The sequence below is a fragment of the Elgaria multicarinata genome, chromosome 11 (assembly GCF_023053635.1).
Source record: "Elgaria multicarinata webbii isolate HBS135686 ecotype San Diego chromosome 11, rElgMul1.1.pri, whole genome shotgun sequence".
In the NCBI taxonomy this organism is placed as follows: Eukaryota; Metazoa; Chordata; class Lepidosauria; order Squamata; family Anguidae; genus Elgaria; species Elgaria multicarinata.
Window position 1 is genome coordinate 11,845,667 of NC_086181.1, and position 26,560 is coordinate 11,872,226.

Sequence of the window (26,560 nt, forward strand, 5' to 3'; positions counted from 1 at the left end):
ATAAACAGATACAGATAATAAAAATTAAAAAGGGGGGAGGGCAGCCAGAGGGAGGAGAGGTGGTTCACCCAGCGTCCCTCTCCTTGCTATGAACTGAACCCCTTTATAGGAGGGGTGTGCTAACTTTAATCTTTCCTGTTTTTTTAAAAAACGAAAATCCATAGTTAAGGCATAATTAATCTCTCTTAAGTGCCTGGATATACACTCTTGCTTAAGGTCATAGGAATATAAGGAGAGCCTTGATGGATGGTATCAAGATCTACCTACTTCAGCATTCTTTGTGAGAGTCCCAGCAACCAGCAAGTGCTAGGTCAGCCTTGTATTTAATCATTCCCTGGTCACCATAGGAGACAAGGAATTGCATGCAGGTGAGTGAGCAGGCTAGTGGGGGATGGCAGAATGCTCTGTCCCTCCTCCGCATTGGCAGAGGAAGCAAGCAGGCTCCAGAGGAAGGAAGGGGGGAAAGAACTCTGTCCTTCTGTCAGCCTTCAGCAGACTAGGAAAAAAAGAGGCTAGTATTTTTTGTGGGCTTAATTACAAGTTTGTGCTAGGTGATCCACTAAAAATTGACCAGCCAGCTATTGAACCCAAATTCTATTTTTTGCCTGACTATATCAAGCTCTTGGAAGACTTACTCATTTTTGTGATTAATCTGGCGCCTCCAGAAAACATCTTTATTCCAAGAAGCCTTTCTTTAACATGCAGCCTTGGATTTCTGTTTTTGCTTCTTTTTAAATTTTGTTTTAACTGTTTTATTCTGTTTTTATTTTCATTTTACCTTGTACCCCGCTCTGAAATTTTTCAATGGGGAGCGGTGTATAAATATTCTAAATAAATAAATAATAAATAAATATCACTGTGCTTTGAGATTCAGATATACAAGAATGCCTGTATTGTTGCTTTCAGAGAATTCACAGAGGTCCCTCAAAGGAGGAGTGAACTTGACAAAATCCCTCATTGCCCAGAGGAATCTGCATTTGTCAGTGGAGAAAGAGACCCTGGAGAGTATGTGGGTATCTTGTGGTTCTGTAAATTGGTGTTGCATTTTCATTGGGGTAGTGATAACCTGGAGATGCACAGCTTCACATGATCAAAGGAAAGAAGATAGATCCTTTGCACTGGTGGACTATCAGGAAAATGGGTTTAAAGGGGGAAATTTTAAAAATCCTAAAAAGTAAGGGATGAACCAATCTGATTCAAACTTGGCATGCTGAAAGCCCTCCTTAAGAGCTATCACTGTGCCAAGTTTGATCTCTTTATCTTTAAAAATGAGGGAGCTACAGGCATGGAGGGTGCATTTTCTGCATTTTTAAGTTGAAAATGCCTTCTCAGGAGTAAGAACATAGAGTTAATTGGGACCTCTCTCCCTCCCCCTTTGCAGTTGAACGGAGAATTGCCCCGCCCTCCTCTTTTGTTAGCGAGACCGCCCTTAGCGACACCAGTACACGCGAGGGAGGAGCGCATTTATTTTGCAGGGAGGGAAAATAATCCAGACTTTCCCCACTCCAAAAAGAAACCAAACATGGAGGGGAAGAGGCGAAATGAGTGCAGGACGTGGACAACGGTCGTGTGAGTATCGGGTTGCAAAACCGCATACCAGGCATGGCGAGTGTGCAATAAATCGCTGGTATGATGGAGCTCTAAGTCAAAGTACTGGCACTTTTTGATTAGCAGGGACAATAGGCTTCCCCGTTCCCTTTCAGCTTAGCTGCAATTGTCACTGTAGCTGGGGGTGGGGATAATGGATTCTCCTAGCAGCAATATATTGATGTGAGCTAATCCTGATATAATGCAAAGTATGTGGGGGTGGCTTGCTGTTGAATGGACAATTAAGATCCACTGGCTGAGTTCACACAACAAGATAAGCCAAGATGGTTTATTTTCTGATGGAATCCATGATGGAGTCGTGTCATCTGTGGGATATTTCTGCCACCCATAATGAGTTCATTTGCCCAACCACCCCACTCTGAGAATCCACGCTCTGCAGAATGGGCATAGTACATAATTTGCAATGCATAGTGGTTAGCATCATGGCTTAGCATTATGTGTGAATCCAGCCATCAGCTTTACAAAAGACCTGCTCCTTGTGGAGATGAAAATTGCTAAAACTGGTTTGTAGATATATGGATCAACACTGTTGCCTATATTTTTGGACTCTTCTTGTGGGCGTGGCTATGGGGACTTCATGGTGAATGCCTGCACACTTTAAGATTTACCACTATACTAGTGGTGATAACATGAGGGGAAGGAGGAGAAGAGGTATAGGGCTTGTGTGGACAGCACACTAAGCCATGTTTAGGCTGCTAACTCTTTTGCAGGCAATGGTGAGCATGTTTAAACCATGATTATATAGCCACCAATGTTAGGAATGGTTCACATGACACATTAAGCCATAATGTTTAACCACTGTGGCTTCTGACCAGGGTCATACTGTTGATGCCTAAGAGACATCTCTCCCACTTCAGATCCCAAGCTTTGACTTCTCTCCAGATCCTCCGACTAGACAGGGAGAGAATTAGCTGCATTGACAACCTGCAAGGTTTAGAACAGATCCACAGCATCTATTTGCAACAGGTAAGGTGCTCCATTATGCTTTTCACCTTTGCATTACATTGCTTTTGAAAGATGAGGCCCCATCAAAATTTGATCCCATGTGTTTCATGAGGATGAAGCTTACACCCACATTAGTTTCCCACTTGAGAAAAGTGACAGGAAGACTATAGGACCCTTAAAACAAAGGCAGCCCATCCACAAAACCCCCCTCAATATCTACAGTAGGGCAATACCTTAATCAGGACAACTAAAATGTCACAAAATAATGACCCAAGTTTTCAAATTCTCTAGAACTCTTCATCAAGCTGATGTTAAGCAAAGGTGGGGGATGGGGAAAGCTGACTTGCTGTTGGAACCAGAAAATCTGTATTGGTCACAATCTAAAGGCAGAGTGTAGAGCTCAGCCATTGTTTCATTGTCCCAGAATCCTAATACTTGCAGTATAGCAGTGACTCATTTGTTCAGTCTGGTATCTCCATCCTGAGACTAGATCACAATATCTGGGCTAATATCAGATCTCTCTGGCCCTGTCTACACGTCGTACTGAGGGCGCATGCATGTGCCCCCGGTACGACCTCAGAACGATGGTGTAGACGGCAGCCCAGAAGAGATGGAGGAGGAGGCGGCCGGGGAACCGGCCGCGTCCTTGCCGCCGCCGCCGCCACCCCCGCCGGCCTCCTGCTGCCGGGGTAAGAGCGACCCGGGTCGGAGAGCTCAGCGGAGGCCGAGCTCTCCGACCTGGGTCGCTCTTACCCCGGCAGCAGGAGGCCGGCGGGGAGGCGGCGGCGGCGGCAAGGATGCGGCCTGTTCCCCAGCCGCCTCCTCCTCCGTCTCTTCTGGGCTGCTGTCTACACCATCGTTTTGGGGTCGTACTGGGGGCGCATGCATACGCCTTCAGTACGACGTGTAGACAGGGCCTTGGTCACAATATCTGGCCTATTTTTTGTACTGTTTTGTCCCTGTCCCACCCCCTGCTTTCTGTACTAAGCTAGGTCGATGAAGAGTTTTGTAGAATTCAAAAGCTTGCACCCTATTTTTTAACACTTGGTTTGTCCTAATAAAGGTATTGCCCAACTGTACATTTTGGAGCTTTTTCTTATGAGCCAGCGCTGCTATCTTTGCTTTTTTCAAATTAGATTAGATTCTGCTTGGTGTTATGCAGGTTTCAGGTTACAACTGGGGATGCTGGGACAAAGGAACATACAATGGCTGGACTCATGAATCTCACTCTTGTGAGAAGATGAGTTTCCTCCTGACATGGGAACAGCTTGTACATCTTGCCTCTGAAAGGGTGGGTATGGACTTTGTGCACGTCCTGATTTAAACATTACAAAGTACTTGAAATGGAGACATTACAAAGCATTGTACTTCGTGTTCCTTCTACATCTAAAAACACCTGACACCTGTTTGAGTCAAGGCTGTATGTATCCCGGAATTATGCAATCGTGTTACACGAGCTGGAAAGGTGCAAGGTTCTGCATCCTGGGAACATTGCCTATTGTTGGAAGTATTTCACGATGTAGTTTGGATTGAAAATACATAGGCTATGCAGGGTGCAATTGCGGAATGGAGGCTGAGCGGTGTTTCCAGAGCGGTGGTGTGTATGTGTTCATGCTTCTTTGCCTTTCCCTAGGACTACTCAAAGGCGAAGAAAACATCAGCAAAATAAGTCACCCTATCAACATTTTCCTTAGTAGAATTCACCTTTTTTTGCGGGCGAGGGAGTTAGAATTTGAATTGCTTTAGCACATCAATTTGAATTTTAAATAGAGTATACCTAGTCCTACAGTTATGGTAGGACCATCCCAGGAGAAAGATAAGCTGCCATTTTCAAGGATGTGTCCTACTCATTGATCCTGTTCAGATTATAAACTAAACCATGGTGGTTAAACATTTTTAGCTAAACATTATGGCTTAGCATGCTGTGTGAACCATGAATTAGCCTGTCTTGTGAACCATTCCTAGCCAAGGTGGCTACATAACGATGTTTTAAACATGCTAACTAATCATTTGCTACAAAAGAGTTAGCGGCCTAACCATGGCTTAGCATATTGTCTGAACAGGCCCATTGAGTTGTATGTAATAGCAGCACTGAATCAGATCACAAGCAGTAGGAATGCACACTCATGTATTTATCATTCTTTCCATTTCTGATGTTGAGATTGTGACTGTTGTTTCTTTATGTAGCCAAAACAGAACCATTCACACACAAGGAGGAATCAGCAGAACTGGGGTAAACCCAAGGATTGCAGAAGTATATAAAATCTTTAGGGGGGGAAATCTCTAAAGGGTGAAAAACACACACCAAACAACCCAATGAGAACTACATATTTATATATGTGTGTATGTGTGCATATAGAATACATACACACACACACCTTCCTCCCCAACCCCTTCTGGAAATTCATGAATTCCTTTATGATTCAGAAGTTGACTCAAGTTAATTTTATTTTTAGAACCAAATAGAGAAAATTGAAAACTTAAGCTACTTTCCCAACTTGAAGTAAGTGGTATTTCTCATCTTTCCAACTTGATTCAAATAAGTGAAGCAGAAGCTTGAAATAAAGTTCTAGTGTGTATGGAGGCGAAGGAATTCCACCAATTAAGCCCAAATGATTAGGAATATGGAGTAATGAATGGGAGGTGTAAGATATTCTACTATTGGATATGTGAGGCACCGTGCATGGAATGCAGAAGTGACCAGGTCCCAGCCTCAGAGGATTTGCAATCTACATTAGGCGAACAAGATCCATCTGTGAGCTTTCCAGAGACACTTGGCTGGCTTCTGTTGGAGAGGGAACGCTTGGTTAGCTGGACCTTGTTTTGAACGAACAGGGATGGGAAAGTGGCATTGAATAGTGCAGCAGAGGGCAACCTCCATCCTATAGGTCTAATCCAGCCCATGGAGTTACCCAATCTGGCCCACACAGTAAGGGCAAGGAGAGTCATAAGGAGGGGAGTGGGAATCCAGTGATAGCTTTCCTCAAGTACCGTATTTCTTCGATTGTAAGATGCCATCGATTGTAAGACGCACACCTATTTCAGTACCACCAACAGAAAAAAAAAAACCTAAGACACACCTGCAATTCTAAGACGCACCCCATTTTTAGAGATGTTTATATGGGGGGAAAAGTGTGTCTTAGAATCGAAGAAATAGGGTAAATGAGTCTTGAAGAAACCTGAAGAAGGAATAAGAAAGCCCTTCAAGGGACAGGAAACAGCATGGGAGAAGACACAAGGAAGCCATATAGCTCTGTTTCTCTCTGAGACAGTAAACTCGTGCCTGGGCTTTAATGCTTCCATCTGCAGGTGGAAGCTCATATGACTAAATGCTCCTTTAAACAACAACAAAAATCCCCTCCCATGTTAGCCTAGAAGCCTTCTCCCCAACCTGACAGTTTTGTATGTAGAGGAAATGTTTACCACCTCACTGAGAACTAGGCCATTGTCAGGGAAAGAGATTGTAAGCCCATGCGGCAGGGTCTTGCTATTTACTGTTTTACTCTGTACAGCACCATGTACATTGATGGTGCTATATAAATAAATAATAATAATAATAATAATAAGGGTTGAATATCTGTAATGGTGATCATTGGAAACTAGTAGCGGGTTTCTAGTCAATGCAGAAAATAAAGGAAAAGAAGAGGGTGGGTGGGAGCTGACAGCATTTGGTTTTGAGACCTGAATCTCACATTTCCCACTGCCTGGTGAGAAGTAATCACACCTTTGTGAGGTCACCCGCTAAATCCTTTGCTTATTTCACCTTAGTGCCTCCTTGCTTCAATACAGTTCCTCTTCTCTGGAAAGCAGTGGTGTCTTAGGTCTCATGGATGTCACAGCCTCCACCTCTTGCATTCCCATATAATCACAGATTCCTGTCATTAGCTGGGAACCACATCAGCAGAGTGGAGAACCTCCAGCCTCTCCTAAAGCTGCAGTTTCTGGATCTCTCCCAGAACTGCATTGAGACTCTGGACACAGGTATGACTATTCTTACACTCCACTTTACAGCCTAGAATTAGACTTTGTTCAGGTGACACGCTAAGCCACAGTGGTTAAGCATTTTGGGCACCCCAAAGCTGCCCTCTTTGAGGCCAACGAAGTGGGAAGAGTGAGATAGATCTGACCCATAGAGCAGGGGTGGGAAACCCAAACAGGGGCAAAAACAAAGAAGGGTTGAAGCAGGCTATGGTTATTTAGTAGTGAGGGAAGGCACTCTGCATGTGCTCATACAGCGCCTCCTTTATTTTTACTTCTCAACTTGGGAGAATGGGCTGTGGCACTGAGAACAGGTTCCATGGCCAAGCTCCCTAGCAATGCCTCCCTGCTGAGCATCCGGCCTACATGGATTGGGACCGCCTCTCCCGACATGAACCTACCCGTACACTGCGCTCAACATTTAAGGTCCTCCTCGGAGGAGGATGGCAACAAGGCAGAGGGCCTTTTCAGTGGTGGCCCCCCAATTATGGAATGATCTCCCCGATGAGGCTCGCCTGGTGCCAACATTGTTATGTTTTCAGCGCCAGGTCAAGACTTTTCTCTTCTCCCAGGCATTTAACAGCATTTAACAACGCTAAGTTTGTTTGTTTTTTAACAGACCCCAGAACTGTTGTTTTTAAATGGATACTGTTGTTTTTATGTTTCTGATGATTTTAAATTTTGTATACTTTTTAATGTTCACTGTTTTTTAACTTTTGTAAACCACCCAGAGAGCTTTGGCTATGGGGTGGTATATAAATTTAATAAATAAAAAAATAAAAATAAATAAAGTATAGAATATATATAATCCCCTTTTTTTGCCTGAAGTGCTGAACTTTAATGATCCAGCCTTACATCCCCCAAACCATGGCCACCTGTACTTATTTCCACCTCACTAGCTTCCCTAACTCTGCTCCTACTTTGTGGTCTATGCAGATGAGCTGCCCCAGAGCCTCGTGGTCCTTGACCTGACAAGAAATAAATGCGCGCAACGGAACGGCTACAGGTAAAACCATGAAGCCATCCACACACACCCATCCCAGAATCCTATGCACACGTGCTTGTACAAACGGTGTGCGAGAGATCAAGAGTGCACCCATCCACCACACTATTGACACACTTGCCCCATCTCTGAGATCCCATTGGGCAACACACAGGAATGGGGGATCTTGCATGTGCAGCACTATAGAATGAGTGACAGTAGATAAGAAAGTGCTCCAGAGTTACTGGAAAGACTTGGGAAGAGGCAAGACTTTCCAGGCTAGAGAAATGTGGCATGATGATGATGCCTTTGTGATTGACCCCCCCTTTTCCATGTCTTGCACTGCATTCAATTGTCGAAGGACTGGGCATGACCAGGGAGTGGTAATGGGACATTTGCTGCTCCTCTAGCAGCTGCTTACACCTCACTAGGAAGACAGTGGCTTTGGCGATGGTGTGCCTTTTGTTGGACCCAAGTGTTATAATTCTTGCATTTTGATTGCCATCCCAAGGGAGCGTGTGTTGGCAGCCCTGCCCCATCTGATAGAACTGGATACCCAGGGTGTCCCGAATCGGAAAGCTCCTGCCCAAAACAGGAAAGAGGAGGACGACGGTTCAGAAGACAGCGATTATGATGACTGGCCTGAACTGTCTCATCCTCTGAGCTCAGAAAAAGGTACCCCAAATTGCTCTCCCGGGTGTTGGGTGTTAGGAAGATGGGGGAGGAAAGAGCTTCAGGTCCTGGGAGCAGAGTTTATCATTGAGGCCCGTATGGTATAGTGGTTTGTCTGTTGAGAGAAACTGTCTGTTGGCCGAAATCCCTACTCAGCTGGCTATGAAGTTTCTTCGGTGGCTTTGGGCCATTTGCTACCTACCTCACAGGGTTGTTGTGAGGATAAAATTAAAGGGGGGAAACCACCTACACTCTCCTGAGCTCCATATAGGAAAGACAGGATATAGATGTAACAAATAGTAGGCACACTGAAGAAAATATTATTACCATCATTTTACAATCCTTGTTGTTTCGGTTCTTAAAATCCTTACATCTTTACCACCAAGTTTTATTCCCAAATTATGGAGGAAAAATGGGGGCGTGTACATTTTAATCTTGATAAGCCAGTGTCTCTCTCTGTGTGTACAGATTAATAATAACGATAGAAACAGATATGGGAAGGCTTTGGGGAATTCTCCATGTTTCTAGCTAGGCTGAGTTTGAGCCAAAGGAGCCATGGTTCCAGTGACACACACCCTGGTCATAATTCAAAGCTCGTGGAGTTGCATGAGTCATTTGAAAGAACCCTCCATGCCCACACTGACAGCCCCTGCTGATGCAGAGTTCCGTGTGCATCTTGAACAAATAGCTTCTGGATTACTCTGGCTCCATATTAACGAAACTACGTTATATTGTTTTGGCCAGAATTATGTATGCTGTTACCCTTAAAAGTCTTATTCTCCAACTTGTATGTAGATTGGTTGAGACTGGCCAATAGGTGACTGTATTTGTGGAAAGGGGTTGCTGCTTCCCAGCCCTTGTATAATGAAAAGCATGAGTAGACCACTCTTCTCCTGGCTCAGGGTCACAAGCGGCAGAATGCAGCGTTTTCTTCTTCTCTTTTGGTAGACTTCTTTGTTGACCTCCACAATGAGTTTACCAGCCGCTCAGCCCGGAGGAGAGAGGAGGCAATGAAGGAGCATGAGGCCCGTCTGGAGGAGCTGAAGCAACAACAGAAACTGAGGCAGCTGGTGTTTAACACAAACCAAGGTAGTCCCGAGGCGCTGAGTGTATCAGAACTAACAACCCCAGCCCTGGAGGATGACACGCTCCACACTGTGCACCACGCCGCTTCGAACCCACTCCTAAAAACAACAAATCCAACTTTTCGTACAGGGCCAAGTACTCCAAAGGAAAAGTCTGGGGGCACCAGCCAGGCCCAGCTGAAAATCTCAAAAGGAGAGGCGTCAAGCACAGCTAAAACTGCAAGCAGGAGAGTAAAGAAATGATAATTGCATCATTAAAAAACCCATCAACTTTGTATAAGCTTTATATTCCCTCAAACGCAACACAATGCTTCCTTGAATCTAACAGGCAGGTGGGTTGTTGTCCATCTACTTTTCTAAACATGCAAGGACACCTTGAGGGGTGAGGAAGGAAGCTTACCAGTCAGGAACAGCTCTGGTATGGTCACGGCCATAATTTTTAGGCAGCACTTCCTTTCAGCAAAGGGTAGAGATCTTGAAGCGAACTGCAAGAACTCAGGCCACTGGGCTGCTCCCTTTCTATTGAAATGGAGGGAGGTTTCCTGTAACTGTTGAAGCTCTGCACTACAAATATTCATCAGATGAAACCTCATTTAAACTAATAGCTACCTGGAGCTTGGCAAATGCACTCACTCCCAAAACTGGATCATGAAGTCAAGGTCTGAAATTGGTAGTTTATAAATGTCCTTTTAAAAAAAAAGACTGCATCAACTCTAGTCTTCACAATCTAGCAAATTGCATGTGAGTGCTAGATGCAGGCTGGAGGATCATAGCATCAGTTCTCAGACAGGCTTGGGATGGGATCTTATGCTGCTGTTTAGAAGGCAGCTCTGTTCTTAGTCATCTTGCCAGCAGGGAACAGCAGCAAAATATATTTGCTTGAAAGTCAGAATTGCAGCAGCAGGACTAGAAGACAGCAAGAGATTCTCCTTGGTCCTTTGAAGTTCTCAGAGCTGGAAAAGGGAAACAGGAACACACACACATCACAGATATTCTGCTGTGTTGTATCCATAATAATAAACTAGAAATCTCACCTGCTGGGATCTGTTTATATGTTTGGGATTTTTAAGTTAAAATTTGAAGAATATAAAGTGCTGTTGTTTTTTAAGTGAAATCAAACTCTTCTCCAAGGTTCTGTCATATATATCCAATTATACTTTGGATAAAACCTATTAAAAGAACAACAATGCTCTAATGTAGCAAAGTGTGTGTGTCTGCGCATAAGCAAGTGACTTGCTGAACACTCTCCCTAACCAAGCTGCTTGGCTTTCGCTGATAGTACCTTAGGCTGGGAGGGAGCTTCTCATCCACCCAAATGGGCGTTTTGACTGCCCTGCCTTTGTAGAGGGAAAACTTCAGGAGACAACTGCTGCCAAACTATCCAGCCCAAGGAGTTCCTGAGCCGGGTGGAACTTGCAGTAGACAGGACATGCTGGCAGTGTTGTGCAGCAAGGAGGAGACAGGCAAAGAGAATGTTTCCTCCCTCTGTGAACGATTATAGGTCTCTACAAATGCTTACTTCCCTTCATCTGTACTGGGCTTGACTTCACAGATCTAAACTCAGCCACAAGTTACTAAAATACAGTGAATAACTAAAGTTTGAGACTGATCTATCTTGCTGATTTGAGATCTAATAGGTCCCCAATTGGCACACAGCATAGTCATAAGCATTCAACAAGTCCATCTAGCCCAGTGCCCAGTCTCTGACAGTGGACAGTCAGGAACCCCAGAGAAGCCCCAAGTAATGCAAGATATAGACATTCTATTTTTTAGCTACCACACTTGATAACCACTGATCAACCCAGCTTTCATGAGCTTTTCAAAACCACAACTATGCAAGGAGCTTTAGGGCACCCTTCCTCAACTTGGTGCCCTCCAAATGTTTTGGACTTCAACTCCTATCGGCTCAAGCCAGCATAGCCAATGTTCAGAAATTCTGGGAGTTGTAGTCCAATACCTCTGGGGGGCACAAGGTTGGGGAAGGCTAGTTCATCACATCCAATTCCATGAGCTGTGTGTATTAACTCAGGGATTTTAAGCTTTTCTTAAAAAAAAGTACAGAATCATTCATTATCATCTAAGAATGGCAAGATTTGCGCACACAACTCTCGGTAGCAGCAGGATTAAACCTCAACCTACCTGTCCTGGTAAGGATCCACCATCATTTATATAATCTGAGTTCTGTGTCCACAGAGTTGCAGAAGAGGTCAGCCAATTCCTGGGGTTTCAGAGTGAAGGAGCCTGCCAACAAGTTTTTCATAGCCTCCAAGGCCTGCCGCTGAAATTTCCGCATAGTTTCCTGGAGTCTTTGGCACTCATGCTAGGAGGGAAGAGAAAGGATGGGATACTAATGTGGACTGAAGGGCACTATGTTTCAACATGCCATTGCCCCCCCCCATCCCCCAAGGGTTCCACAGACCCCGATGCCCACATCATGCAGGGGGCACTGGGAGCCCAAGAGCTGATCTGGAAGCAGCATGAAATGGGGGCAACTCCTGAGCCAGGACAGCAACAAGGCAGAAAGTGAGAGACAAGGAGGAAGGTGGAAAGAAAGCAATTGCACAGAGACCGGAAGACCAGGATGCAGAACCTAAGGCCAAGGGGCCTAAATCCCCCCTAAATCAGGGGTGGGCATCATGCAGCCCTCCAGATGTTTTGGCCTGCAACTTCCATCACCCCTCACTACTGACTATGCTGGCTAGGGAGTTTTCGGCCAAAACATCTGGAGAGCCACAAGTTGCCTACCTCCTACCCTAAATAAGCAAATAAACTCCGGGTGGGCCTCTGAAAGGACTCTATGGTGGGTTACAAATCTCTTACCTCTTTCAAATCACTATAATTTTGTCGTTTGGCAGTTCTCATGCTAACTTAAGCCATACAATAATGGAAGGGACCTTGGAATTCCAGCCCACTGCTCAATGCCAGATCTGCAATGGCCATCCAGACACTGCTTAAAAACCCGTGAACGCGAATCCACCACAACCCCAGACAGTCTGTTCCAGTCTCAAAAAACGCTTACCATTCGGAAGCTTCTCCAAAGGCTGAAACTTGCCTCCCTGCCATTTCCACCCACGGCAGTGGCACAACAGTGAAACCAAGAGGCTGAAAGCTAACAGAAGAACACAAAAAGCGGAGCAGGTCACCTCATTGCGATCCATGGCTTCCAGGACTAACTGATGCTGCCGGTAGAGATCATGTCGTCGGTCGACCCGGCTCTGAAACCGAGGCGTCTCCCTGATGGGGTCTTTGTCTCCAAAGCTTGGTGATTTCACCTGGGGGAAGGAAGTGATGTTGGGAACAAAGATAAAGGGTTTGAAGATAGACCTGCCAAGCAAGAGAGAAAGAGGGTTCTGTCAGGTACCTCATTCAAAACTCAGGCACTCTTAAGGAATGATTTCAATTTCAACACCTACCCGATTCCTAAAGGTGGGGTGGGCAACTTGCAGCCCTCCATATGTTTTGGCCTACAACTCCCATCTACATTAGCTAGCATATGTAATGGTTAGGGATCATGGGATTTGTAGGCCAAAACATCTGGCGGACCCTGAGTTGCCCATCCCTGCCCTAAAGCAAGACGGGGCAGTGGCGGGCGGGCGGGAAAAGAGACAAAGATGACAGCATGATATAAATCTAAAACCAATTAAAATACAAAATATTGATTTTCTGCAGCTCAAAGTGATAAACAAAACCTAAAATCATTATAAAAACAAGTCAACACAAAACAATAGGTTTAAAAAGCCGCAGAATCAATCAAAGCTTGCAGTAAAAGAAAAGTAGTACAGTTCCTTCTAAGTCCCAGCAGGGATGTCAATTTTCATTTCATGTTTTTTACCCTAGACCTTATTGCTGCCTTCCCCAACCAGGTGTGTTGGACTTCAACTCCCAGCATGCCCAGCCAGCTGGTTGTAGTTCAATACACCTACAGCAAGAGTGGGCAGACAGGAGATCGCCGGCTGTTTTCGACTTCAACTCCCAGCATTCCTGACTATTGGCCATGCTGACAGGGGCTTCTGGGAGTTCAAGACCAAAACTTCAAGAGATCTTCCTTCTGCCCACCAGTGCCATAGAGGACACCAGGTTGGGAAAGCCTCCTTTGCTGTAAGAAGGCCACAGTACATGCAACTGAAATAATCATATATTCTTCCTCAGGTTACCCACCCATGCTTCTGTTTTGCCCCTTGCTCTGTTGGTTCCCTGCATCTGTTTTAGATTGCCGACCCCTTGGATAGGGGACCCATAATACCTGTATTTCTTTGTAAAGTACCAGATACATAGATGGTGAATATATATTATATCAGCCTTCCTCAGATGTGTTGGAGTACACATACAGGTGTGTGGACCTCCAGATGTATTCGAATACAACTTCGACCATCCCCCTACTGGCTAGCTTGAGGTTGCTGGGAATTGTAGTCCAACACATCTGGAGGGCACCAGGTTGGGGAAGGCTGTTATATTCAGATACACAAACACTTCCTCAGATCAAGAGTTGTACAGTTTAGGGACCATTGCTATAAACACCCTAGTTCTACCACCCTTACCTACAACAGGGATAAGAGTAGCAAGATATGCCAGTTAGTCAGATCTCAAGTGGTACGAGGACTAGGTAGAGATCATTCTTCAGGTATGTGGGCCCTTAGCTGTGATGGGCTTTAAGGGTTAAACCATCCCATGCCATTTAAACTGTTTTTAAAATGTAAATATGATGTTATAAGTTACAAGCAAATTCATCCAAATTGAAATATGACCAAACATAGATAAACCTTCAGAAAAACCTTTCTCACTAATTAAAACAATGTATATAAAATTAAGGTTATCGAAAAATATGAAAGTTCATCATAATAATCCACTATTACAACGAAATACATAACAATAAAATTATAGTTTTCACAATACGTCATATGGTTGCATCTTGTCCTGTTTTAAAATGTTGCAAATCATGACCATTTTTCAACAACAAAAAACAAGAAAAACAAAAGCCTGCTATTTCCCTCTCTTTGCTCGAACCCTAATAATATTTATCAATTTAATCAGGTGGACCAAATTCCATATTCTTGGTTCTTGTCATCCAGTCCATTAAAGAAAGGGTATCTTGTTGTTTGACTAAGTCTAGATCCAACCCAGTAGCATTTACCTGACCAAAAGGCAAGTCAGAGCCAGTTGTGTCTTTTATAGTCTCTAAAATCATGTTCCAATATTCCTGAATTTTAGGACATCTGCACAAAATATGAACGGTATCTGCTCCTCCATTTCCCTCTTCCTTTCAAATGAACATATTGCTAACCAATGAAACTAGTGAAGAACAGGCTGAGAGAAGGTGCACAGCTAAATTCTGCACAAGTTGAAGCTTCTGAATTGTTGTTCAGGGCAGCCCCACGAACAGCATGTTTCAGTAGTCAAGCCTGGAAGCTGACCAAAGCCGTCCAGAAAGCTCAACGGCGGAGTGGCGATTTGAACCCATGTGTGCGCATGTCTTTTCCAAGATTTAACGTTATGGCGGGAGGCAGTCACTAAGAGAGGGGTGGGGAAACCTGTGGCCCTCCAACGGCTGGACTCCCACTCCCATCATCCCTGACCATTGGCCATGCTGGAGTCCAACAACATCTGCAGGGCCACGGGTTCCCCATCCTGCTCTATAGTAAGCAAGCTGCGGAGGGTTGTGACAACAGCCACCTTGAATTATGACTAGAAGGCGGTCCTTCGGCAATGTGAATGCTAGAGTATCGATGCAAGGCTCTAGATCCTGTTTCCCTAAGTGGTTGCCCATCATGGTCTAGCCCTGCTGTAGTTTCCACCAAGGGCAGCCCCATGTAGACAGAGTGCAGTCCGGGGCTTGAGCGGCCTTAGTGAGCTGCCCTCCACTAGCTAGGCTAAGTTGGCAGCAACTGGCAGAAGGAGGCATCCCATGCGTGCCAGTTGCCACTTGTAAGTAAGCTGGAGTTGTTGGCTCACCTGGAAGGGTCTGGTGTGGCTGTGAAGAAGTGGATGCAAGGCAGGCGGGGATCCTGCGGAAGGACGGACACCATGCTTCCCGTGGTGTGGAAGCCTTCCGAATCAACGCAAATCCCACTGGCCTTGTCGCTCAGGATAGTCATAATGGTCTCAGCTGTGATCTGCCCTGAAACAACACAGATGAAGGGAGGCTGCAGGAAGAGCAATGGAGACAGCAAACGGGTCGTCCCACCAATACATTTTTTAATTTTATTTTTCAGAGGTGGCACAATTCACATGTACCCAAAGAGGAGGCTCTATCATCTATCTGCTGAGGCAAAAATGGCAGATTTGGGGAACCGCTAAAGGAGGCAAAGTGGGAGGCAGACAGATGTGACCAATGGGGCATAATTGACCAGCAAATTCTTCTCTGCAAACCTTATTAGAAAAGAAACTTTCCATATCAGGCACCAAAAATCCTGCATTCCTGAAACCCCTACCTAAAACCCTAATTTCTGCCCACCCAAGCCTAGATGCAGAGAGGCTAGCCGTGTTTCCTAGGTGGTCAGGGAAAGGGAAACACTCTGCTTGTAATCAGAGGCACTCTCCCCATCAGGTGATGCATCAGTTCCCCTTCACCCACTACTCACTGCACCACACAGACGTTGTGTCTTTACGAAAGGGCAACATCAAGAGAGGCCGAGATCTTAAAATGCTGCTCTCCTCCATCCCCCACCATCTTTGTCCTCTTAAAAGACGTCAAGCAGAAAAAGAAAATGGCAACAGCACCATTAGTGTGACTTCCTCTAGGTCAGGTCACAACCCTGCTGTGTTTCAAGTTCCACCAGCTGAAGACTACGTGTTTCAGTCCGAGGCAGATCTTTGCTTCACTAAATCAGCCTTCCCCAGCCTGGTGCCCTCCAGTTGTTTAGGACTCCAACACCCATCAGCCCGAGCCAGCATGGGCAATGGTCAGGAATGCTGACCATAAAACCCCATTTCAGCCATAATGCTGGGATGGGATATTTTATGTCAGTGGAACCAGGTCTGCACTACACGAAGGACCAATTTGCCCTGGACAATTTTTATGATGGGGGTATCCTGAACCGTGCCTGCATCCCCACCCCCTTAATCAAGAGTTCTTGAGTTCTACCACTAATGGTAGGAGTCCTGTAGCAATGCTACATTCGAATCTAGCAACTCACATGACCCAGAGTTGTGGAGCACACGCTTTCCATGACGGTCCCAAGTACAATCCTCAGCATCTCCAGATTAAAGAGGGGGGATTTGAGGGGTCAAAATCATTGTTCAAAGAAGTATTATGTACTAATGATGAACATCTTATTGGTAAAGTATATAAACTGTTATTACAGCTGGAGGGGGAGAAAGAACAAATGAAGGACTGTATGGTCAGATGGGAAAACAGTGTGGGGCATAAGATTCCAATTGAATTATGGAAAAATATGTGGACAAAAAGTTTAAAGTACACATCAAGTACCAGACTAAAGGGAAATTTTTATAAGATGGATGTATAGATGGTATATGTCTCCATCAAAGTTAGTGAAAATGTATAGTGGTTGTTTGGGGGACTGTTGGAAATGTGAAGAACAAGAAGGAACCTTTTATCATATGTGGTGGTCTTGTAAAAGAGCAAAAGCATACTGGGTTAAATTACATGTATTAATGCAATATTTTTAAAAGATAAACATAGAAATGAAACCAGAATTGTTTTTGCTTGGACGCGAGGATGATCAATTTAAAGAACAAAGATTGTTACTTCAACATATGGCGACAGTGGCAAGACTACTATAGGCGCAACACTGGGGAAAAAACACAAGTACCAACAACGGAAGAACGGCTCCTCAAGGTGATGGAATTGGCGGAGATGGCAAAATTAACGGCGCTAGTACATGAAAGAACAATAGCCTCCTATGTATTGGACTGGAAACCTTTTATTGAGTATATACAAGAACAGCAAAAGGATGATTTATTTGTTTGTGGGTTTTATCTATAATCTGTACCTTTGCCTTTGATATATATACATTAGCTTGTTGTTATGGAATTCGTACCTGGTAATATAGAAACAACGGATGTTTGCCGTCCGACATGAAGATCGCTTTAAATGAAATATATTGTGTTTATTTTACTAGATGTATGTGTGGTGTAGTAGTTTACATAATTTGTAGTGTTTCTTTTTTGTTTGTTTTTTGTACCTTCCTTACGTGTCTGTTTTTTGTGGAAAATAAATAAAAGTATTCATTGTGGTGGGGGGAATAAAGATCTCCACAGATAGCAAGCTCGGGAAAGACATTTTTTCTCATCCGCCACTGCCAGCTGGAGGAAGAACATACGGCCCAATGGGTTGACTTAGAGTCAAACTACACATTACATTAATTGTGTAGCTAAGCCTGATCTTTTCCCATGACTTTAGTATAACTGCATGTAACCACGATTCAGACCAGCATGCATCAGAAGGGGAGGTACATGCAACCAGTCGGGGGGCCACATGGAGAGTGTTTTGAATGCCTGAACTATCCGACGGAACTCTAAGGGACCCCTAAGCCACTGAAGCTCATTCTTTCAGATCCTAGAGTCCCTTGCCCATCTCAGTATATACTTTGAAAACCTACCTGAATGCTGGTGCAGCAGCTGCCGGCCGGCACAATACCGAGCTTTGGCCGCCTCCATACGGACAGGCTGGTGGGCGAGCGAGAACACCTCCTGGAAGCTGAACTCCCCTTTGCCACTCCACCACCCCTGCCTTTGGGCGTGTTGCCGTAGGCCCGAATGTTCAGCGGTAATGTCCACACCAATGCTCAACTGGTTGGAGATGTTGCGGGCACCTTCTGTGGAGGGGGGAAAGGTGCGGGGGTTGGGGGGAGACAACAGATCCGCCTGAACCACTGGGAAGTTTAAGAAAAGAATGCTTCTGCTCATGGAACGATTCCAAAGCACGTCTTGACAGCCTGAGATTTTTGACCTAAATCTTGTAAGTTGCCTCTCAACAGCCTTGATTTTCGTCTCGTGGATTTAAAGGCATCCTTTTCTATCAGTTCTCCTGGACTTTTTAACTAATAATGTTTCCAACATTTTATAGAATGACAAAAGGCAAACAAACAAGTAATACTTTTTTTTAAAAGGTCACCTAAAATAAATAAATAAATAAGCAAGGGAGTGAATAGGGACAGTGATCTTCCCTATTTTTCCAGGAGCAGTGACTTTGGCTCCAGGCACTTGGGGGCTTTTCCTGGGCGGTGATGATACACAGTGAACTCGGCTGGAGGTCTCTCATCCCTTCCACACTGTCCAAGCAAGGCCGCAGCAGTCGATCTCCAAGACACACCAGGCAATTTTGACAAGCTCAGAATTGGTCCTTGGACTGGGATGGATATTTTTTTCGTCATTGAGTGTGCACTCCGCTCTAATCAGTGAAGGTCCATGTTGCACTCACTCACACTCTCTCTCTTGCCCACACTTTCCATTTCCTCTCAACCTTCAGCGCCTGCACAATGCATCACTGCAGCTAGCCAATCACATAGCTCTTTGCCTTTGGGGCCTCTCCCCCACCACAGCTAACTGGTCGATCATTCCTGCATTCTCCGTCACCATACAGCTGACAGATCCCAAAGCCTCCTCTTGTAGCCGAGAGATCATAGCAGCTGGCCCAGCATTAGAGCACACTGCAAGGCAAAGCTAGAGAGCCCCGGCTGAGAGTGAGCAGCTACTGCTAAGAGAGGAAGAGAGAGAATAAGAGAGAGGCACAGTGCCACATGTGATGTGACTGGGAGCCACCAGTGACCCTCAGGCCTTGAAGTGAAGCACACTGATATATGTTCTGGTGCCACCACCATTATTGCAGGTCCACATCACTTAAATTAGCTCACAACGCTAAATTAAACATTAAGAACTGTTTACCCATACAAAGTGGCATGGGCAGACCAAACATCTGACTGGCACAGCCGTAGGGGGTAACGTGTTTGTTCAAAAGCAACAGTTCTCCTGGACCCGGCTGTACTGCTTGACTCTCAAGTCACAGTGGCCAGGAATGCCCCTTTCACAACTTCAATAGCGCACCAGCTACTCCGTCCCACTCCTGGGATATGTGGGCATAATCACTGTAACGCATGTCCTGGTAATGCCAGGATGGGCAATTTTTGGCCCTCCAAATGTTGTTGGACTGCAATTCCCATTGTCCTCTTGGTGCAGAATCCAGACCAAGAGTATTGGGACCGAGCAAACAAAGCCCAGACAATTGGCAAAAGAACACCTCTGGCTACCTTTATTTAGCAAAAATGCTCACCTCGAATCCTCTGAGCCGCCCAAAAGTGCCCAGCTGTTTCCAAGACCCAGGCTTCGGTGCGGTCCGCCAGGAGGAAGGTGTTATGGTAAACGAAAGGGGTCGGCTCCTCCTTGCAGCTGCCCCCCTGCCCGTAGCGTTCCAGGAGCGTCGTCATGACCTGGAGTGCTTCAGAAGCGCTGCTGCCCCGCTCCAAGCCCAGTCTGAAATGCGCAGTTTGGCTCTTATTAGCACCCCAGGCCTGGCTGTTAACTGCTTTATCATTAATGCATTGAATTTACAGTAAAAAAACAACAACCCAAAAAAACCCCAATCTATTTAGTCAGTATACCTCGTAAAAGGGAACTTGGTGGGAACTAGGAAGAAAATTTCTGCAACATAATGTGAAAAAAAATATATTATTTTATATTATATTTGTATGATAACTTACAAAAACTGCAAGAAATTTTGCAAATAGCAACTGATCATAAGAAGAGCCATGCTGGATCAGACAAAGGGTCCATCTAGTCCAGTATTCTGTTCACAGAGTTAGCCAACCAGCTGCCCATGGGAAACTCACAAGCAAGACTTGAGTGCAACAGCAGCCTCCCACCCATGTTCCCCAGCAACTAGTGCACACAGGCCTACTGCCTCTGATACTGGAGGTAGCAAATAGCAATCAGGACAAATCGCCATTGATAGCCTCCTCCTCCTCCAGGAATTTGTTTAACCCCTTTTAAAGCCATCGCTGTTAAAAAGACAACCAGTACTTAACCCTGATTTGTTCGTCTGGTTGGGGAATGCCAAATATTCCCTGTGTTCTCTAAAAACCCACCAGAGCTTATTTGGGTGATTTACAGCAGATCAGCAGATATTTCTGACTTCCAATTTCTGACATGCTGGCTGGGGAATGCTGGGAGTTATACATATTTTTTCTGTTTAAACAAGTGTATGATTGTGTCCCAAATCCAAGGTCCAAAATTACCCCGTTGCACCACTGGCATTGGGTGGGGGAAAGGGAGGAATAAACAAAGCCAAGGTTTGCCGCAACTCATCTTCATAAAACCAAACCATGGTTTAGTATTAGGGATGAAAATAGCCATGGTAGCACAGCCTCCATGTGGACTAGTGGTGCCAGGACAGAAGGCTAGGGAATCCAGCCGGGGCTGCGTGTGGATTCACCAGCTTGTGCCCCACATGACCTGGCCTCTTTACCTGACCAAATCCATGCCCAGCAAGGCTTCTTCCTCCCCAACCGGCTCTTTGGTCCACACTCCTTCATTGCCGACACAGACACCATGTTCGTTGGCCCCCATCTCAGCTCCCCACAGCCAGGCAGGTCGGCTCAGAACAACTGCGTGGGTCCTCTCCACCTGATCCACTTCAATGTACGTGCACTGGAAAGAGAGAGGACTTTCAGATGGGGGGGGGGAGAGAATCATGTTTCCTTACAGTCGCTCTGCTTCCTGGTTCTCTTCTGCATTTGAAACGAGCAGAATTTGACTGGAGAAGAGAGCAGCAATTACGTGGCCTGTACAGTTCAATGGGACAGCACCCTCTGGTGGGCATTTTATAGCACAACCTTCCCTACACAGGGCAGGAAAACCTGACAAGCCTGACATGTCTCAGAAGAACAGTCAGGATTTTCTGAGGTTTATCTTTTGACACTAATACCGGGAAAAGGAACGGGAGATGCGTATCAAGAAGCCCAAAATCCACCTTCGAAACAAAGGCCACATCCATACAAACTCTAAAGATGCTTTAATTTTTGCTTTTCCCTACAAAGAGTGATATGTTTCCCTAGCTAGGTGCCCTCCAAGTGTGTGACTACAACTCCCATCATCCACAGCCAACACAGAAGACACTAGACTGGGGAAGGTTGCATGCATTACCCTATTTACACCAAGAAAAAGACCCAGGGCGAGTTAAAAAGAAAAGAAAAAGATGGAAATCCACAAATCTGGTATTCAGTCTCCTGCCCCATTTCAGCCATGATGCTGGGATGGGATATTTTATGTCAGTGGAACCAGGTCAAACGCCTGGTAACGCCTCAGATACGGTGAACTCTTCATTACAGCTGGTGGCTGAGGCGTTACCTGTTTGGCTGGGACTTCAAATGATTCTCCATTTGCAGTGGAAGAATATTTCCTGCTTATCATTCACGGCAATTGCCAATTAGTCGGAGTTGTTATACGATATTTGCTGATGAAGCCATTCGCGAAGCAGGGTATGAAAATATACCGGATGCCTGTTTATAACACTGAAGTAACCTGTTTAATTTTGTTATAATTTCTTCATAAGACTGAAGATAAAGCTTGTTGCTCTTTATCATCATCTTATTAACAGTTTGTTTCAAATATTTATTTATTTATTATTTATTTATATTTATTTATTACATTTCTATACCGCCCAATAGCCAGAGCTCTCTGGGCAGTTCACAAAAATTAAAAACATTTGAAGTATAAAACAACAATATAAAACCATAGTACAAAATACAATATAGTTTATTCAGCTTGGTATAATAATTGTATTTCTGCATTCTCACTATCACAGTGATGATATTTTGTGTGTGTATATGTAATTTAAGAATTGCGTACCCTAGTTTTATATCTATTTATATACATTAGTAATTAGTACCAGGAGGAGGGCCTTCTCTGCTGTGGCACCCCGGCTGTGGAATGAGCTCCCTAAGGAGGTTCGCTTGGCGCCTACATTATATGCTTTTAGACGCCAGGTGAAGACCTTTTTATTCTCCCAACATTTTAACAATCTATAAATTTTAAATAACATGGTTTTAAATTTGTAATTTTGCATTGCTGCTGTTTTTATCTGGTTGAGCTTTTACACTGTATTTTATATTATGGTTTTATACTGTTGTTTTATATTTTGAATGGTTTTAATTTTTGTGAACCGCCCAGAGAGCTCCAGCTATTGGGCAGTATAGAAATGTAATAAATAAATAAATTGTGTGCCTTGGCACTATCTGTGTAAAGTGGAACCATGTCTGCACTGCTTTAAGGACCAATGTCATTCTCCTTCCTGACAGTGTATGAAATATGGGTGATCTTGGAGACTGGGGCATCAAAAACAAGGTAGAGGGGTGTGTGTGTGTGTGTGTGTGTGTCTAACACAGGGCTGTTGAACTTCTTTTAGCCCAAGGGCCGAACTCTATTTCTGAGAGAGACTCGGGGGGGGGGGGGCACATTCCAGTAGTAGGTGGGGCTGAATGTAAAAGGGGTGGGATCAAAGGAAAGGGTGCAGGGCCAAAGCAAAACACCCAATATATTGTAGCTTAAAGCGCCTACTGCTGGTAACTAAGTCTTAGGAAAAGCATTTCAGCATTTCAGGGAAACTGCACAAATAATGTTCCCCAGCCACCAAACTTTCGGTGCTTAGGCAGGTGGAGGAGCTAGAGGAAAGGAGTGTGGCCTTCTGGGGAATCCCAGAGGGCCGGATTTGGCCCCTCAGCCTAAGGTTCTGCACCCCTGTGATGGACTACTGCAAAATGTACTTTGGGATCCTCCACTCCCCATTGGTTTCTGCAATATGGTCCTCCCCAAACCCATCACTACTCCACCCTTCCCCCAGGTTTCAACTCACCTGGACTTTTGTACCCTTGGCGTGACATCCGGCTGGGAAATAGACCACCTCCTGGACTTCGTCCCTCGGTCGGTCTGAATTCTTGCCAAAGATGACCTCTCTGGTGGCAGAGGCCGGAGGGAGCGAGACGAAGCAATCACAGGAGGAGGGGACGTGGCTCCGAGGTTCAGCCATCTTATCTATGGGCAAACCCACAAGAAGGTAGCTGAAAACTGGCACCTTTGCACCTTCCAAGCTCTGGATGAGGATCCCTGTTTTCCTACATGGGGTGGGTGGGTAGGTGGGCTCCTGCTGACCTCTCAGAATCAATTCAATTTGATTTAAAACTAGTTTATTGACTTAAGATATATGAGGGCATCAAACATAAATGGGAATAACAGATCCCTTGAAATGCTTACATCTTGCTTATATCTTATCTGTGTTTGATCTGGATGCAATGCAACTCATGTTTTGGATGTGAAAGTTTGCCGTTTATTATTATTACATTTTTAAAATTTCTATTTGGGGGTTTCCCTGGACTTCATGTTATCAGTGGAGGCACAAGTGATGGGAGTGCCTGTGATCAGCTTAAGGTGTAATCCTATGCATGTTTAGGCAAAAAAATGCCCTACAACTTCCAGCATTTCCCAGCCAGCAGTGCACAAGATTGTGCCCTTAGATTAGCTCACCATATGCCACACTAGAGAAAATGAAACTTGCCTCTGTTACCCATGCCCCGGTCACATCCAGGCTAGACTACTGTATTACGTGCTCTAAAGGTGGCTGCCTTTAAAGACTGCTCTGAAACTTCAGCTGGTATGGAATGCAACCGCTAGGATGCTTATGGGGTACCAGCTGCACTGGCTGGCTATTTGTTCCCTAGCTCAATTTAAAGTGGAGGAGTTGACTGTTAAAGCCCTAAACTGTTTGGAGCCACTTGCACCCATACAGAATTGCTTGGGTCTTAAGATGGGTTCCTGCTGTCAACATCCAGCAGACAGCCAAGCACTAAACTCACAGAGATGGGCAACTGGGGGTCCTCCAGATGTTTTGGCCTACAACTTCTATCCTTCCCCCACCATTGACTATGCAGGCTAAGGCTGATGGGATTTGTGGGCCAAAACATCTGGAGGGCCCCAAGTTGCCTACGCCTGCACTAGAGACAGGGCCTTTTCAGTGGTGGCCATGTACCTCTTGAACTCTCTCCCAAAAATATGGCCCCCTTTTGTTTGTAAGACAACTTTAAAAAGTTATTTACTTCAAAGAGCATTCCATTAAAAAATTGATGAGTTGGGTTTTAAACTACAGCTGTTTAAGAGAGCTTCGGCTATTGGGTGGTATAAAAATGAAATAAATAAATAAATTAATAATATATTTTTTGCAATTGGATTGTTTTAACTGTATATTCAGAATTGCTTTGTGGCTTTAATTATGTTTTGTAAGCCAGCTTGGAAGAGCTTAGTCCTGAAAGGTGGCGCAGAGTTTCTTGAAATAATATATCTTCCTGTCACTAAGCTTAAGCAAAAGTCACTGAAATAAATGCATATTCTCCCCTTGCTTCCTCCTCTGTTAACTTCTCCATCTTAGATTGTGAGCTCCTCAGGGCAGGGACCTACCCTCTCATCCTTTCTAGAGAGCACACACACACACAGATGGGCATGATTATAAATAAAAACAATAACCATGGCCAACCTCCCCAATCCTTTTTCATTGCCTAAATCCTTCACCTACCCATTAAAATACTCAAAGCCTTCCTCCTCCAACTTTTATCCCCCACCCCCCCCTTAGCGATGTCTACTTTGTGTGTGTGTGTGGGGGGAGTCTTGCACTCTCCCCCCTCCCGCACAGATGTGACGGAGCGTCTCCCTTGACGTACACTTCCCAATGCACATGCTAATTCACCCAAGCCCATCAGAACCTGGGGGAGAGTTTCCGCTCCAAAATACCTCGCAACAATCATTCAGTTTCCCGCCCCCATATACACTCCCCTCCTTGTAATTTCTCAGTCTTCCATAGTGTCCAGACCCTGGGGGTGGCGGATCACCCCTTCCACCCCTTTCCAACTCTTCCACACCCCTCTCAATTAACCCCTTCTGCTCCCCCCCTTTTGAAATCCAGGATCCACACGCCAATATACCCTCCCCAATGGAGCTTTCCAGTGCTGACGCCCGCTTACGAGCACTTTGCAATTTTATCCCGGCCACCTCCACATCAACCTTCCCCAACCTGGTGCCCTCCAGAGGGGATGGACTACAACTCCCAGCATCTCGCAACCAGTTAGGCTATGCTGGCTGGGGATAATGGGAGTTGTAGTCCAACCTCTCTGCAGGGCGCCAAAGTTGAGGAAGGCTGATGCAGACTGAACCTGGTGAAGCGTGCGCGTCCTAGGGGGTACCCTTGGCCGCAAGATCCATATCCCACCTTCTCCCCCTACTCTGCTCATGCCTACCCTCTTCCACCCCCCACCCCCCAAGTCCTCCTCCAGCTGTTTTCAACTCACAAGGCTTCAAGTTCCGATGCAAAAAAGGAGAAAGGGCCCTTTCCGCTGCGCCTTCCGGGTCCAGAGGCCTGAGCGGCTCGGCCAGGGGTGGGGCGGAGGAGCAAATTTTGCCACGCTGAACTCCGGGCTGGAGCTACAGCGCCAGGACCGGATCGGATTTGCAGCTGCCCGGAAGCGCCAAAAAAAGAAAAGGGGAAAAGAAAAAGACAGAGAGAGAGACATCGCGCTGGTGCCCAGACGGAGGGACGCTAGAAGGCGCCCTTGGATCATCTACAGAAACTTGCGGCTGATGCGCCTTGGGTGAGTTAAGAAAAAGAAGTTTAAATCAGAATTGGGCCACTGCTCAGTGGTTGACTGCTGCAGCCGTTTGGAGAGCTGGGCGCAACACTGGCTTAAGATATTTGGGTGCTAGCCACAAGCCCCAGAGCTGCTGCTATTATTATTATTATTATTATTATTATTATTATTATTATTATTATTATTATTATTAAATGCACACTCTCTTCTCGCTCATGGCGGTTTCTCTAGATGGACATGACGGGCATTGCAAATTCATGCTGTCTTTTACTGATTCAAAAAATTCCTGACTATTGAACATGTTTTAAGTAAGACTGTTTTCTGGATGCTGGTGTGGATGTATTTTGATAGGCCCAGTTTCTGAAGGTTTTCTGAATAGTTTTTTGATGTGATGCCAGTGACAGATGTGACGGATGAATAACTGTGACCTTTTCCTGTTGTCAAGAGATCTTTAACTTCCGTAGCCAGTGGTGTATATTTTTCTCTCTTTTCTCCCTTTCCTACCACATTTTTGTTGTTAGGTATTGCTATGTCGATGAGGTAAGTGTTTTTCTTCTTTTTGTCTATAATGGTTATGTCTGGTCAATTGCAAGGTATTGACTTGTCCATATGAATTGTTCTGGAGCAGTATATTTTATGATCTGCATTTTCCAAGATTGTTTCAGATGAGTATGTATATTATTATTATTATTACATTTATATCTCACTTT

The 26,560-nt window shown here is 45.1% G+C and overlaps 2 protein-coding genes across 3 annotated transcripts; one reads left to right on the forward strand and one right to left on the reverse strand.

Annotated features, from left to right (window-relative positions):
• Positions 1-884: 884 nt before the first annotated feature.
• LRRC46 (leucine rich repeat containing 46) lies at positions 885-10,308 on the forward strand. The gene is made up of 7 exons (XM_063138163.1): positions 885-1,009; positions 2,466-2,574; positions 5,010-5,056; positions 6,425-6,534; positions 7,468-7,537; positions 8,025-8,188; positions 9,134-10,308. Exons 1-7 carry the CDS (start codon positions 885-887, stop codon positions 9,511-9,513), a joined length of 1,005 nt encoding a protein of 334 aa, XP_062994233.1. The 3' UTR covers positions 9,514-10,308.
• SCRN2 (secernin 2) lies at positions 10,136-25,660 on the reverse strand. 2 transcript variants are annotated; one of them, XM_063136458.1, is made up of 9 exons: positions 25,554-25,660; positions 23,075-23,253; positions 20,690-20,871; positions 19,499-19,698; positions 17,829-18,044; positions 15,220-15,385; positions 12,414-12,594; positions 11,410-11,590; positions 10,136-10,223 (listed from the first exon to the last, which is right to left on the reverse strand). In XM_063136458.1, exons 2-8 carry the CDS (start codon positions 23,246-23,248, stop codon positions 11,432-11,434), a joined length of 1,278 nt encoding a protein of 425 aa, XP_062992528.1. In that variant the 5' UTR covers positions 23,249-23,253; positions 25,554-25,660; the 3' UTR covers positions 10,136-10,223; positions 11,410-11,431. The 2 variants fall into 2 exon arrangements, with proteins under 2 accessions (XP_062992528.1, XP_062992527.1); XM_063136457.1 differs by lacking the exon at positions 10,136-10,223 and adding an exon at positions 10,372-10,439 and having other exon boundaries at positions 25,554-25,637.
• Positions 25,661-26,560: the final 900 nt, after the last annotated feature.